Source organism: Hakea prostrata, chromosome 10, assembly GCF_041222555.1.
Source record: "Hakea prostrata isolate BN-2017 chromosome 10, UWA_Hpros_2, whole genome shotgun sequence".
Lineage (NCBI taxonomy): Eukaryota > Viridiplantae > Streptophyta > Magnoliopsida > Proteales > Proteaceae > Hakea > Hakea prostrata.
Genome location: NC_142609.1, coordinates 45,331,353 through 45,344,194, shown reverse-complemented (window position 1 = coordinate 45,344,194; position 12,842 = coordinate 45,331,353). Strand labels below are relative to the sequence as shown.

The following is a 12,842-nucleotide window of genomic DNA, read 5'->3' as shown; positions in this document are numbered from 1 at the left end:
AAGAAAATCTGTTGCGGCTTTATGGTGTTTTCCAAGGGAATCAAGGTTTGATGGTATGAGGCTCATAGGGATCAGTTTGACCTGAAACTTGGATCAAAAGTGGGGATTTTTTGATAAACTGATGCTCCAAAAATCAGGTTATTCTGATGGGGAGATTTCTGAAATTGAGTTGATTCAGTAGGATAAGGTTCCTTCAAATACAGCAATGGTGTTTTAGAACTAAAATAGAGGGTAAATGACACTTCCCTTCCTTGGTACCTTAAATCATATCGTCCTCCCCCTTAGTCTGGAAATGAGACAAACTTTTCCTAAATGTGCATCAAACATGACCGGCTAACCATTCTGTGACCCCAAACATATATCAATCATGACCAGCTGACCATTCTGTGAGAAAAATTGTTAAGGGATGACATCATTGTTAATATGTTCATTTAAATCCCAAAATGCCTTCAACCCTAACCTCAGAGGTGAGTGAAGAAATACCACCTTCAGTCATCTTCTCTTACCCCTGCCCCTACTGATGCATATGCATCTTAGCAGGAGTGTTGTAGACATTTGTTACAGTGGACCTGTCCCATACAAGTGATGGTTTATTATAATTTCAGCACGTGCAGAAAATTGAGGTCAATGATAGTGAATTGGGAAACCAGAAAGAAGAGAAGATTTGAATTAATAACTGAAAGGATTGTTCTTGAAGGAATGGAAGTGTGCTTCTTATGGAATACAACTACCCCTTCCCCTACCCAAAATTTTAAAAACTTTTTTCCCATCACTGGGATCGTTCACCAGATTTAGAAACAGAAGCAGAAAAAGAAGAAGCACCTTCAATCCAAGTTCATCCTCCTCTTCCGTTTTAATTTGTAAATTTTATAGCTTCCTGTATTTTAGTTTCATATTTAGACCTTGCTAGCCCTTCTCTTAATACAAAATGTTCGGACTTTGAAGTGGCCTTTTAAAATGTATTAAAAAAAAAAAGAAGAGAGAGAGTCAAGGAGAAACAACTGAAAGCGAGACAGAGTGAATGTCCACTTTGAAGGTTCCTTGGTGAAATGGGTTTGTTTTCCGATTGTTATGATATTGATGATCATCTTTGAAACCATAAAGTAATAAGACGTTTGGTTTACTTACATAATTAGCGATTACAGAATTGGTGCTAAGCATAAACGTGAACTGAAAGACATAATCACTAGTGTTTGGGAAGATGCTCGTGACCCCCTACTAATGAAACTCGACTAAACTCTTGAACTAGTAACTCATGTGTTTGATGCACCTCTGGGAAGGGCCCTGCTTGTCTGGCTTGGCATTTTCGCTAGGAATGTCAAGTCCAACTTTATTTCTGTAGACCAAATTGATGCTGGAAGTGGCTTCGGCCATAGGGGCAGGGGCAGGTGGTGGTAGGGGCAAGGTAGAGTTGGTAAGGTTGGTGGTGAGAGAGGGAAGATGAATGAGAAGGATGTCATCAACTTAACAGTTTTTACATGTTTGATGCATAAGATGGAAGGTTTGTGTCATATTCGGACTAAGAGCCGGGGTGGGGTTATTTAAGGTAGTGGGGGATGGAAGTGTCATTTATCCTAAGTAAAATAAAATGGGGAAGAACTAGGACGGGGCTGACCTCCTGCCTGAATGGATGACTCCACTTACTTGGCTGATCAGTTTGTAGACTGTCCACAGCTAGCTCTGGTGTGTGTCCCTAACCTTGCAAAAATGGAGCCTTAACTCTGAAGTTTGATATCACCAAGAGAGGAACAAGTAATCAACCTTCCAAAAGCTCAAAAGCATTTAAAATTTTAATAAACCTAATCTGCCTTGCTTTTCTGTGATGGAGGTAAATCTAGATGGTTAATACCCTGCAAAAGGAATCCCAGAACAGTTAGGATTGGACTCAAAACAGAAAATAGAAGTGGTGCAGTTAAGAATGTCCAAAAGGGTCAATTGAGCTTTGAAGTACTTAATTTTAAACCATGGTGGGTTCTATAGACACTTAGTTCTGGGTTTATTGATGTAATGGGCCTAATTATAAACCCATAAAGTGGGGGTTAATGCTAGTACAGGGGATTAGTAGTTAATTTTAAGTCAGTGTTTGAGCTAGATTAGGATGCATAATAATTAGATACACTTCTGTCTTGATTCTATTTACCTTTTGAGAGTGATTAGGATCCCTTTTTTTTACTCAAATTAGGAACTTTAGGAGGTCTATATATATGTAATGCATCCCCCCGTCAATTGAGTATGATTTGATTAATGAATATGATTTATTATAAGAGTTTTGGTGCTGTTTCACAGTGCATACGGGATTCTTATCCCTTTCTTTGATTTCTTGTCTCAAGAGTTTCTTCTATTGTTTAAGTTGTTATTCAAGAATATCTTCAACAACAGTAAGTTAAATTATTCCCAACCCCAACTCTTCTTCTAATTCCCCTTCCATGAAGCCTACCATAACAGGCCCATCTCAGGCCTGCGTCATTCTGGTATCAAAGCCAAAGAGCCCACCCTTGAACCTTTTTCTTCCTCTATTACCTCTCTTCCTTCATTGACTTTGTACTAGAGTTGACTAAGCGGATGTTGCACCAGTAGACCCGATCAGGATAAAAATAAATAGCCAGTGTACAAAGTTCTAAATCCTTTGGACGATATTCGGATGGAGATCACCTTGATCCAGGGTTTTTGCTCTTATCAACAATAACTCCTCCCTGAACCAGTGATGGTACTTCCCGATAAACCCACTGCATGGAAATTTATTAGACGACTTATCCCGTTTGATCAGTGAGGGGTTCTTTAAAATGCAAGAAAAGCTTTCGAACTTCAAAATGTCTTTGGGAGCTTGTTGATGTTAGCTACACTTTCTATGATATGATGTCATGCATATTACTATCATTAGAAGATGAATCAGGTATGGAAGAAATTGAGATCCATGAAAGTAATGATTAAATTGATGTACGCATGGTTTGATTGAAGTTGAAATTGAAGAATTGTTCAACGGTTGGATTTCAATTGTGAAACCCCATGAACAGATTCCTAGACGTTATTCACTAACGACCATCAGCCAGTTGACCTTGAGATACGTTGGGTCATCACCCCCATCAAAGCCAATAATTGTGGATGTCGATCACATGCCACTGGTTTTCTCATTTTACAAAACTTCTGGGCAACCTTTTCTCAACACCGGGAGAGTTAATGCAGATAAGAATGTCCAAAAGGGTCAATTGAGCTTTGAAGTACTTAATTTTGGCCCATGGATGGGTTCTATAGACATTAAGGCTCTTCATTTTGGGTTTGTTGATATAATGGGCGGTAATGCTGGTGCACGGGATTAGTACTTAATTTTGACGTTAAGTGTTTGAGTTAGATTAGGTTGCTTAATAATTAGATAGAATTCTGTTTTGATTCTATTTACCTCTTTTGGAGTGATCAGGAGTCTTTTTTTGAGTCAAATTAGGAATTTTAGAAGGTCTATATATATGTGATGCATCCACTATTAATTGAAGATGATTTGATTAATGAATATGACTTTTTATTAGAGTTCTAGTGCTGTTTGGCAGTGCATGCGGGATTGTTATCCCTTTCTTTGATTTGTTCTCTTTTCTTTTGTTAGAGCTTCTCTATTGTTCAAGTTGCTATTCAAGAATATTTTCATCAACAATGAGTTGAATTATTCCCAAACTTAATTCTTCTCATAATATTCCTATTCTTCTAATTCCCCTTCTGCGAAGCCACCATAACAGGCCTATCCATAGAAAAGAATTCGAGGAAAACTCAAGTTTCGACTAGGTGAAAATGGGAAACCTAGGTGGGAAACTGGAAATTTTGAGGAAACTTAGGACTTTTTTGTGCAAGTTTCGACAGGTTTTAGGGAATATTTTAGGGTGGGACTTTGCATTTAAGCTAATTAGAGTATAAAGAACACATTGGCTATATTTTTCTAAAAAAATCAATATAAATGTCATTTTATGTACATAAAATCATTGTAGAGTTATTCGAGAAGTACACTATAAACTTAACTGCTTAAGTACATAACATTCAATATATAATTTTTAACTTCAAAACATCAAATACAAAGTAATTGACAATAAAAGGAAAGTACAACTCAGTGCCAAGCCGAGTGCCTCGGTGGATCCATCCTATAAGTCGACTAGTACTATCCTTATAACATCCCCTCCTCCAACCAACGAACATAGACGTCCCATGACATTTTATGCCTATGGTTGTCAAAGTAATCGACAACTGTAACTTTATAAGTTTGGTCATCAACATGCCTAAAACAACCAATCTGAGGGAATATGCAATTTGGATAGTGAAGTCTTGATGGAAGGGGTATTTGGGAAAACATGAAAGAAACAAAAAAAATTGAAAGTATGGGAAAGCTACAAATAATGCAGGAAAAAATCCCAGGTTTCCCGAAATTTCCCATGTTTCCCACGAAATTTGGGAATTTTTTTTCTCATTAACCAGCTGGTCTAGCTAGGTTGAACAAAGTTTCGACAGTTTCGAGGTTTCGACAAGTTTTGACAAAATTTCGATTCGAAACTTGGATTTTTTTCGGTCCCTTAGTTTTTCGTTTCGAGGTTCCCAAAATGGGAAATTTCGGTGGAAATTTCACAAGTTTCGATGGAATTTTGTTCTATGGGCCTATCTCAGGTCTGCATCAAGAAGTAGTTGTGAGTCTTGTGACAAACTCAAAAACCAAAAAGGACTTCTAGCACTATTCTCCCTAACCATGCATGTTAGAATGTGGACCTAGTTACATGCTAGTAAGAAGTCATGTGACTTCACTCAATAAGTTACATGATGACTTGAATTGAATGAACCAACATGAACCCTTGTTCAGTTGAAATAAAATGGAAGAGTTAAAGTAGGACTGAGTGGAAGCTATTTTCAAGGAAGCTTTTGGATCCCTAGAGGAGGCTTATTACCATTTAGACCTACGGGATTATAGACCCATACTTTTAAGGAAAATAAGCCTAAAGTTGTGCTTGATCTGCATCATGGTGGGTGATACAACATAATGCTAGTATTTCATGCCATTAAAATCTTTGGTATGATAATTTACAGTGCCAAGATTTGTTTTTTGATCTTTTCTAACACCTTGGCATTGTAGAGAGATAAGGAACAAAATCATTCCTTCTGGAACAGGTTTTTGTATTACTGCTTTTCATTGCTGAAAGCTTGCAATAGATCTCTTTTAACCTGTTTCCAACTATTTAGGGTTAGAGGAGCTGGTGTTCAGCATGTGTTGTAACTAAAACAAGTATAGCACAAATTCTGTCAACAGCATTTTCTGATGTTCTATTTCAGTGTAGGATGGATCAATCAGTTACCCTAAAACTAGACATCATATTTAGCTGCATGCCTGCAACTTGGGACTGTTAAAAATCCTTTACCATACCTCTGCATGTTCATTGAGCTGTTTTCCTCAGTAGTCTTTTGTTTCCACATCTTAGTCCATGCTCATTGCAGATACCAAAGGCGGTTCAGCATGGGCAAGTTTTGGTACTAAGAGGCAGAGGTATAGTTTTGCATCCTGTGTTATCTACGTTCAGTTGCTTAAACAGTATTCAGTTCTCTTTTTTCTTATTGTTAGGCTTTTGCCTTTATAAATTTGCAAAAAATAATTGCCTTTGTTTATAAGTGATCTTTTTGTGATCTGTTAGGATTACCAAAGCAAGGTGTCCTCACAGACCATGGCGATCAATACGTGAGATTCTGCATACGCCTTCCTATGTAAGTCTATTTGTTTTTGTACTTAACTGTCAAATGTTTAGTGGACTTTATGCTCAAGAAATTTGGTTGGTGGGTGATACGAGTTATTAAGATGGAAGAATGAAACTAGAAAAGAGAGTTAAAAATTAAAATTCAAGGTAGTTAGGTGCATGGTGCAAATTTCAACCCCAGGTTTCGGGCCTTATATGACCTCTATTTCATTTGATTTCTTGCCTCCTACCTATTTAAAGCAGAATAAATACAATGGAACTAGTATTTTGCCAAAAAAAACCATTGAAAAATTATCATTCATGTATACTAACAAATGATTGATTCCGATAAGTACAAACTATATTGCATACATGCATAAAATCATCAACATACATGAATTGTTTGATAGAATGGTTACATATAAAATAAGTCAACAAAATACAATGACCAACTAAATCAAGTGGTGGTGTCTCACATATATTAAATTCAAGCCATATATCATGTATAAATATGTATTTTTCAAAATATGTAATTTGGAAAAAAGTTTTTAAAGTATCCAAAAAAAGAAGAAGTAGCAATAATCAAAAAATAAGTTTAACAACACAAAATCATAGATCATAGTCTTAGACTTAACATATATTAATTTCAAAGCAATACAAGATCATTTAAGGTGGGTGTTTGGAACTATTGGGTATGACTCATGCTTCACATTCTGATGTCGACTGAGTTTCATTTGTAACTGTTGTGCTTAAGAGGTGTTTGAAGCATGGTTATCAAAGCGTCCGCCTAGGCGGCAAAGCGGTTTTTGAACCGCTTAACTAACGGGCTGATTTTTTACTTAGGCACTACCGCTTTGCTGCCTTTTGCACATATTGCCGCCTATATGCTAAAGCAACCGCTTTGCTGCCTTTTGCACATATTGCCGCCTATATGCTAAAGCAACCGCTTTTTTGACATTTTGTAATTTGTGTATATTATTATTTTTTAACTATAATTTATTTTACATGCCGTATATAAATTTAAATATGTGAGCCATTTTGGAATCGATGCCCAATTTGCAAATGAACTGTGAGGCCCAAAGTGCCTGTTGGCAACAGAATGTGAAGCATGAGCCATATTCAACATTGATAATCAATGAATCATTAAATAAACAATGACTTGGAAATCGGAATAATGAGATCTATTAATTTATCATGTCGGCACTGTTTGGTTAAAAAAAGGGAAAAATGGATACATCAATTCTGATTCCAATTCGAATATTATTCATGTATATTTAACAAAAAGTCACGTTAAAAATAATTTGTGAAATAATTTGACTAAACTATATATGAATAATATTGTTATTCATAATTGTGATTCTTGAATGTTTTTTTATTTTTATTTTATGAATGTGATTGTTGAATGTTTGTTTAGTACTTTAGTTTATTATAAAAAGTATTTGTATTAAAAAGTAATTTGAAAGTAGTTATATTAAAAATATTGACTAAACCTCTTTGGTCACTTTATTGCCGCCTAAACGCCGCTTAGTCGCCTAATCACCAAGATGGAACCCCAATCGCTTTGCCACTTTAATAACCATGGTTTGAAGGCAAAAGAGTTGTGAAAATTAGGTAAAAATTAGACAAAAATCAACGAAATCGAAGGAAAAACAAGTTGGAGTGTGGAAACTTGCAAAATGGTTGAAATTTGCGAAATTTCGGTCAAAACTTGGTAAATATACGTAGTATTGGGAATTTTATTTTGATTTGAGATTTTGCAGGCATTTCGGTTAAAATATTCGTATGTTTTGCCCGAAATTTATTCCATGGTTAGGAGTGGCTATGATAGAAGGTCAGTTGAAGGAACAATATGTGCATTTGCAGTGGGTGCCAATGACTCAATGAGTCTACTGGTAAGGCGTGATTCGATGCAGATTAGAGGAATTGTAAGGCCTGATTATAGACCAAAGACGACCTTTGAGGAAGTGGTTAAAATATGTTTGAATGGCTTTGGGTTGAAAATGAACATGATTTTAAGTTAGAATTAACAGAGTAAGACCAAAGTAGCACAACCATGCGGTTTTGAAAGACTTACTTTACTTTAGTTGACTTGTGTTTTCTGCCATTTTCTTTATGTATTTTGGTTTTATTTTTATCAACTAAGATAAACTTTATTCAAGTTTAGAAATTAAGAGTGAAAGAATAAAAGTCAGAAAAGAAACATGGTATGATGAATGGGTACCCAACCATAATGCCCTCTAATTTTGTCGCAACCAAGGAACTTCCTCCACCATAAATGAGTATGACCATAGGCAACACCCAAGCGCTTGGAGCTCATGTACCTTTGCAGCCTTATCAAAGTCGTCATCAAACTGATGATGATAAGGGCATCAACAATAGAGGGCTTACCCATAAACAAACTAACCCAACAAAATCCTCATCAATGGTCTGACTTTCTGGTGGTCTTACCTTTTCAATAGTCTGTTCAGATCCAGATTGCTGCTCACTGCTTATGGAACTGTGCAAGAACTAGAAGTAGTTAATTTATGTCATACGTTTGTGTTGGTTTCGAAAGGTCCACTTCTAGCAGTCAACTGATGTGCGTCACATGGTAATTATCCAAAAACTAATAGACCATTACCTGCTTGGAAGACTTGAAAGACAAATGTGCCACTTGGTTGTTTAATGATCTTGAACTAATATAGTTGTGGTATCGAATAATGTCACATAGCTTTGTGATTTCAGCTTCAACTTTACCAGTATTTTTTGACCTGCATAGATTCTGGAAGAATAGGTTGTGTTATGGGGGACCATTTATAAAATTATGTGTTCTTCTCTCATGTCAACTCCATAAGTTGCAATCTATGCTTAAAGGTTCTTTGGGGTGCCTGGCACTAAGGTACTCCAGTGCTAGCATGCTGTTTGTTTCTTTGTTTCACTTATGTAACCTTTCAGGTCGTTAAATGAACGTCAACGTGCATTATTAGAAGAGTTTGCTCAGGAAGAGTCTATCCATGGAAGCAGTACCTCTGATGAAGGAAATTGGTAAGAATGTCATTTTCTTGTGTTTGAAAGGGTTTAAACTGCCTGGAAATTCTTCATATTTGATGTTTGGGTAACATGTCTGTAAATTTCTTTAAAAAAATTATTTTCTCTCTTTTTCTATTTCAGTGTTTTGGAATCTGAATCTTGTTCACTTGTTTCTCTTGGAAAATATCCTATCCTAGTCTTTTAGACATGCACATGCACATTACTAATTGCAGGTTCTCTATAGCTAATCAGTGTTCATGCATCGATACAGACGTTTAGTTTCTGACTGAACAATTCCTTGAAATTCAATTCTGTATCATTTGGCCTGTGATAACTAATGGGGTTGACATACATTGTAGTAATGCAAGTTGGGGAAAAAAGATACCTAAAAGCAGTTTAGTTCTGAACGAAACTATTAGAAGGGAATTAAACATTTAATCATGGAGGGTGGGTACAAACTTGTGACTGGATGGGTCCAAGCCTAGTAATGAGATGACTGGAATGGATGGATATATGTATTATATAACGAAAGCAGTTCGATCCTGTTCCTCTTGGAAATTGAGATTTGCCAATCAATTGGCAGAGTAGACCAAATCTGGCATTAGTGGGGATAAATTATATGTTTGATCCTTTCCTATTTGTACTGAGGTCTATAGTCTTGTACTTGAAAAACTAGGAAGACATAAATGCTAATTCTCAAGTTTATAGATCTTGTGGTAAAACATTTAGGTATCATTTGTTTGCGAGATTAAAAAAGCTAGAAAAAATAAACATGTGGGACCCACATGTAGTCGGGGTGGGAGAACAAAAAAAGAAGAGAAATGATTTTGTGGAAAAGTTGCAGATGTGGGTCTCATTTTTATGATATCCCTCACTTTGTCACAAAATTCCACATATTTAGTGAGACTTTTAAAAGGGATGGGGTGGGGAAAGTGACACACCATGTCAGCAGATAAACTTTCCTTAAATTAAGGAAGCTTTTGTCCTTCCACTTTTCTGCCCAATTAAACCAAACAAATCATGCTTTGGGATTTCATGGAAAAGTTTATTTTTTCCTACCCCACTTCAAATTTAGCAAACAAATGATGCCTTATAGTAATAAAGCATCTAAAAAGGAACAATATATGGTTAAACTCATATTGAGATTGGCATCATTTTCATTAGAAGCATTCAATTTGTTGTTTTGTTTGAATTTTTTTTTTTAAGTGAATTTTAGTATTCTTCACTTTTTCCGTCTATAATGACGGTTTTGGAAATGGTAACAGGCTTTATCAGCAGCTATCTACTGGTTGAACTTACAGGTGGCAGCAAATTTCTGATCGATTGACGGATTCGAGGGTTGTGCTTCAAATCATGGTCTTCATATTGATTCTGCTGTTCCTGAACAAAAGCATTGGTTGAGGGTATATTTGAGCAACCCTCGAAGTCCAAGCAGGGGAAATAAATTTCGAGGTTTCATATGCAACTGATGAATGTGCGGGAAGCATCTGTAAATGGAGGAGTTGTCATTTCACTCTTGCCACAAGTTCTGTTGAACATTAAAGTTGCTGTGAGGTATTGAAAGTCTTGGTCTTTTGATTTCCCACATCCATGTTACTGATCCAGCATAGAGTAGAATCTCATCTCATTTGGGGTCAATGTCAATCTATATCGGATGCTGACCTTGTTTATTGTATAGAATTGATTTTCTCAATTATTTTAATAAAATTCTTTTTGTTGGTGAGGAAACGTGAGACTTATTTTTTTTTACTATTAGCAAAGTTATTTTTCACCTTTGTAGAAAGAAGAATTCCTTCTCTACAGGTGAAGTGACGTACTATTGATTGAATCGAACCCTATCGACCCATAACGAAGCAAAGCTACCTGTGGGTGGACATGTAGAAAGCAGGTCCAGTCTCCATTATCCTTCAGACATGTATTTTAATGTGTTTACTGAAGATTTTACAGATTGTTCGTTGGTGCCGTGAACTGGTTTGAATCTCCTTTTTTTTGGGGTGAGTATCTGGTTTGAATCTTGGACAACATACTGAATCAGTTTCTATTTTCATTGTGTATGTTCTAACCGATCAATCGATTACCTTTGTGGTGCTAAGGATAAATTCTTTTGGGGAATCCCCCTCTCATATCTTTGTTAGCATTACCATTATGCATTGAACATGTTAACTTTTCCACACATTACGTTGAAAACTATGTTAAATATGCTGTCTATTCATATGATTAATCCTGAACCCACTGTATCTATATGGGGAGCATAGTAATTTATTACATGGTGTAAAGTCTCAGATACATAGAACCATGGATGTGCAGAAACATGGAATTACAGAGGTGCAAGTGAAATGTAGTAACATAGATATTGGCTGTTGCCTAGTGAACAGGATGCAGACATGGTCACAAGGTGGAGTATCAACATAACAGACATAGCAGAAATACATAAGACACATACAGAGATGCAAAGCACCGACAAGGCTGAACTCTTATGCTCAGTGAGCTTCAACTAAGCTCTTCACGTAGGCTTTCCTGGCAGGGTGCTCCTCTTGTGGACGGTTAAATGGAGTCCACACTGGCTCATCCACGAACAACCGCATCAGCTGCTCAGAGCACCACCATCATCATTAGTGCAGTGGTGAAAACCCAAACAAGAAAGAAAAAATCACTCACCATGAATGATCCAGGTGATGTACTATTTCTCATACCTTGAGGTAGTTACCGGAGTCAAGGGCAAGACGATGGTAAATCCCTGATGGCAAGACGATCATGTCACCTTCCCTGATCCAGATGCGAACCCAGCGGTCATCCTTGTCTCTCACATCGAAGTAACCACCGCCTTCCAAACAGTAACGTATTTCTTCATTTGCATGGATGTGTTCTGTGTAGAAGTTCTTTACCTTCTGCTGGAAATTCTCCAGTTTCTCTGGGCATATGTCCAGAATATCCTGCATTTTAAGGTCAGTATCAGCCAAAAATACCCAAATGAATGAACAATAGGTACAGCCCAGGTACTGATGTAGCATTAACCATGTAGTTATAGCCCCTGCTTGTTCTAATCTGATTCAGCTCCTCATCATTCTCGTAGTTCTTGGGGTTCAAACGCCAGTGCAGAACTCCCATCTCTGTCAAAATTAAGTGGAATCAGAACGGATTTGAAGCAGAAATGGTCCAATGTAAGAATGAGTTTACAGAGGTTCTTGACAAGCAAATATTACCTCTGAGCTTGTCTACGGACAGATACTCTTTTTGGTCCTTCCCTTCCTCGAAGTACCATGCCTTGTAGTTTACCAAACATCAAATCAGAACCATAAAGGATTCTACAAAAAGGTAGAAAAGTACTGGAGGAAGATCTTAGGAAGGAACTTTGTAATGTAAACTCACCTCTATCTCCATCTTCGCTCTTCAATTCTTAAAATCTGAACAGTCTTCTTTCCTTGGCAAATGACTTCTCAATGTTCTCTGTCTCACCTGTGAGCCATGGAAATTTATAGATAACGGGGAACTATCATAGATGCTTCAGAAATTATCCTGAAATTTGCGTGGCGTATCTGAATTTTGTGCTTGAACGATGAGCAGGGTTCGATTTCCTTCTTTCCACTGCGTGGTGGATCATGCATGCTTTGCTCATGCATCTCATCTTACTGAATGGCAAATGTTAGTGTCGTCACCTACCAGGTCAGCTGATGTTCCTCTGCATGAAACATCAGGTTCCTCCTGAGACTCAGAGAATGTGGTTTTTCTATTTTTGGTAACCTGTAGTTGAGAAACACATAAGTGGTCCAGACACCTTGTTTGCCAAACAAAAAGCAAATGTTATGTTGTTGACCCAAATTTTTTTTACTCAACTTAGAAGGTGAATGATCTAATTTAGGAGATCTGTGATATTAGCAGAGGGCTTCAGCCGGTGGATGGATCGATCCGCTTACCCGAATCAAATCTGTATACACTCTCTTGTGAAAATTTGAGATTTCTGTATTAGGGTTTTTCGTGAGAGTTTTTTGATATCATTTTGGTGATTGATTGTGAGTTCTTCATCTTTTCTTTTTCTACATATTAGAAAGTTCTTTTTCACTTGTGTGAACGTAGTACATCATATTGGTATTTCTTCTAACATTAAAGAAGAAAGCATATAACAAGTCCCTTTCCTTTCAAATC

The 12,842-nt window shown here is 36.8% G+C and overlaps 2 protein-coding genes across 5 annotated transcripts in view; one reads left to right on the top strand and one right to left on the bottom strand.

The window, feature by feature from the left end:
- The window catches only part of ATJ1 (DNAJ heat shock family protein), a 46,108-nt gene extending 33,798 nt beyond the window's left edge, over positions 1 to 12,310 (top strand). For 2 of the 4 annotated variants that reach the window (XM_089138521.1, XM_089138520.1), the window contains 4 exons: positions 5,458 to 5,506; positions 5,652 to 5,721; positions 8,625 to 8,714; positions 10,001 to 10,470. In XM_089138521.1, the coding sequence (XP_088994647.1) occupies positions 5,458 to 5,506; positions 5,652 to 5,721; positions 8,625 to 8,714; positions 10,001 to 10,100 (309 nt within the window). In that variant the 3' untranslated portion in view covers positions 10,101 to 10,470. The other 2 variants (XR_016170385.1, XM_089138519.1) reach the window with 2 other exon arrangements.
- LOC149003377 (acireductone dioxygenase 1-like) lies at positions 11,180 to 12,155 on the bottom strand. Its single transcript, XM_089138522.1, has 5 exons — positions 12,069 to 12,155; positions 11,903 to 11,963; positions 11,715 to 11,809; positions 11,393 to 11,632; positions 11,180 to 11,287 (listed from the first exon to the last, which is right to left on the bottom strand). Exons 1-5 carry the CDS (start codon positions 12,078 to 12,080, stop codon positions 11,180 to 11,182), a joined length of 516 nt encoding a protein of 171 aa, XP_088994648.1. The 5' UTR covers positions 12,081 to 12,155.
- Positions 12,311 to 12,842: the final 532 nt, after the last annotated feature.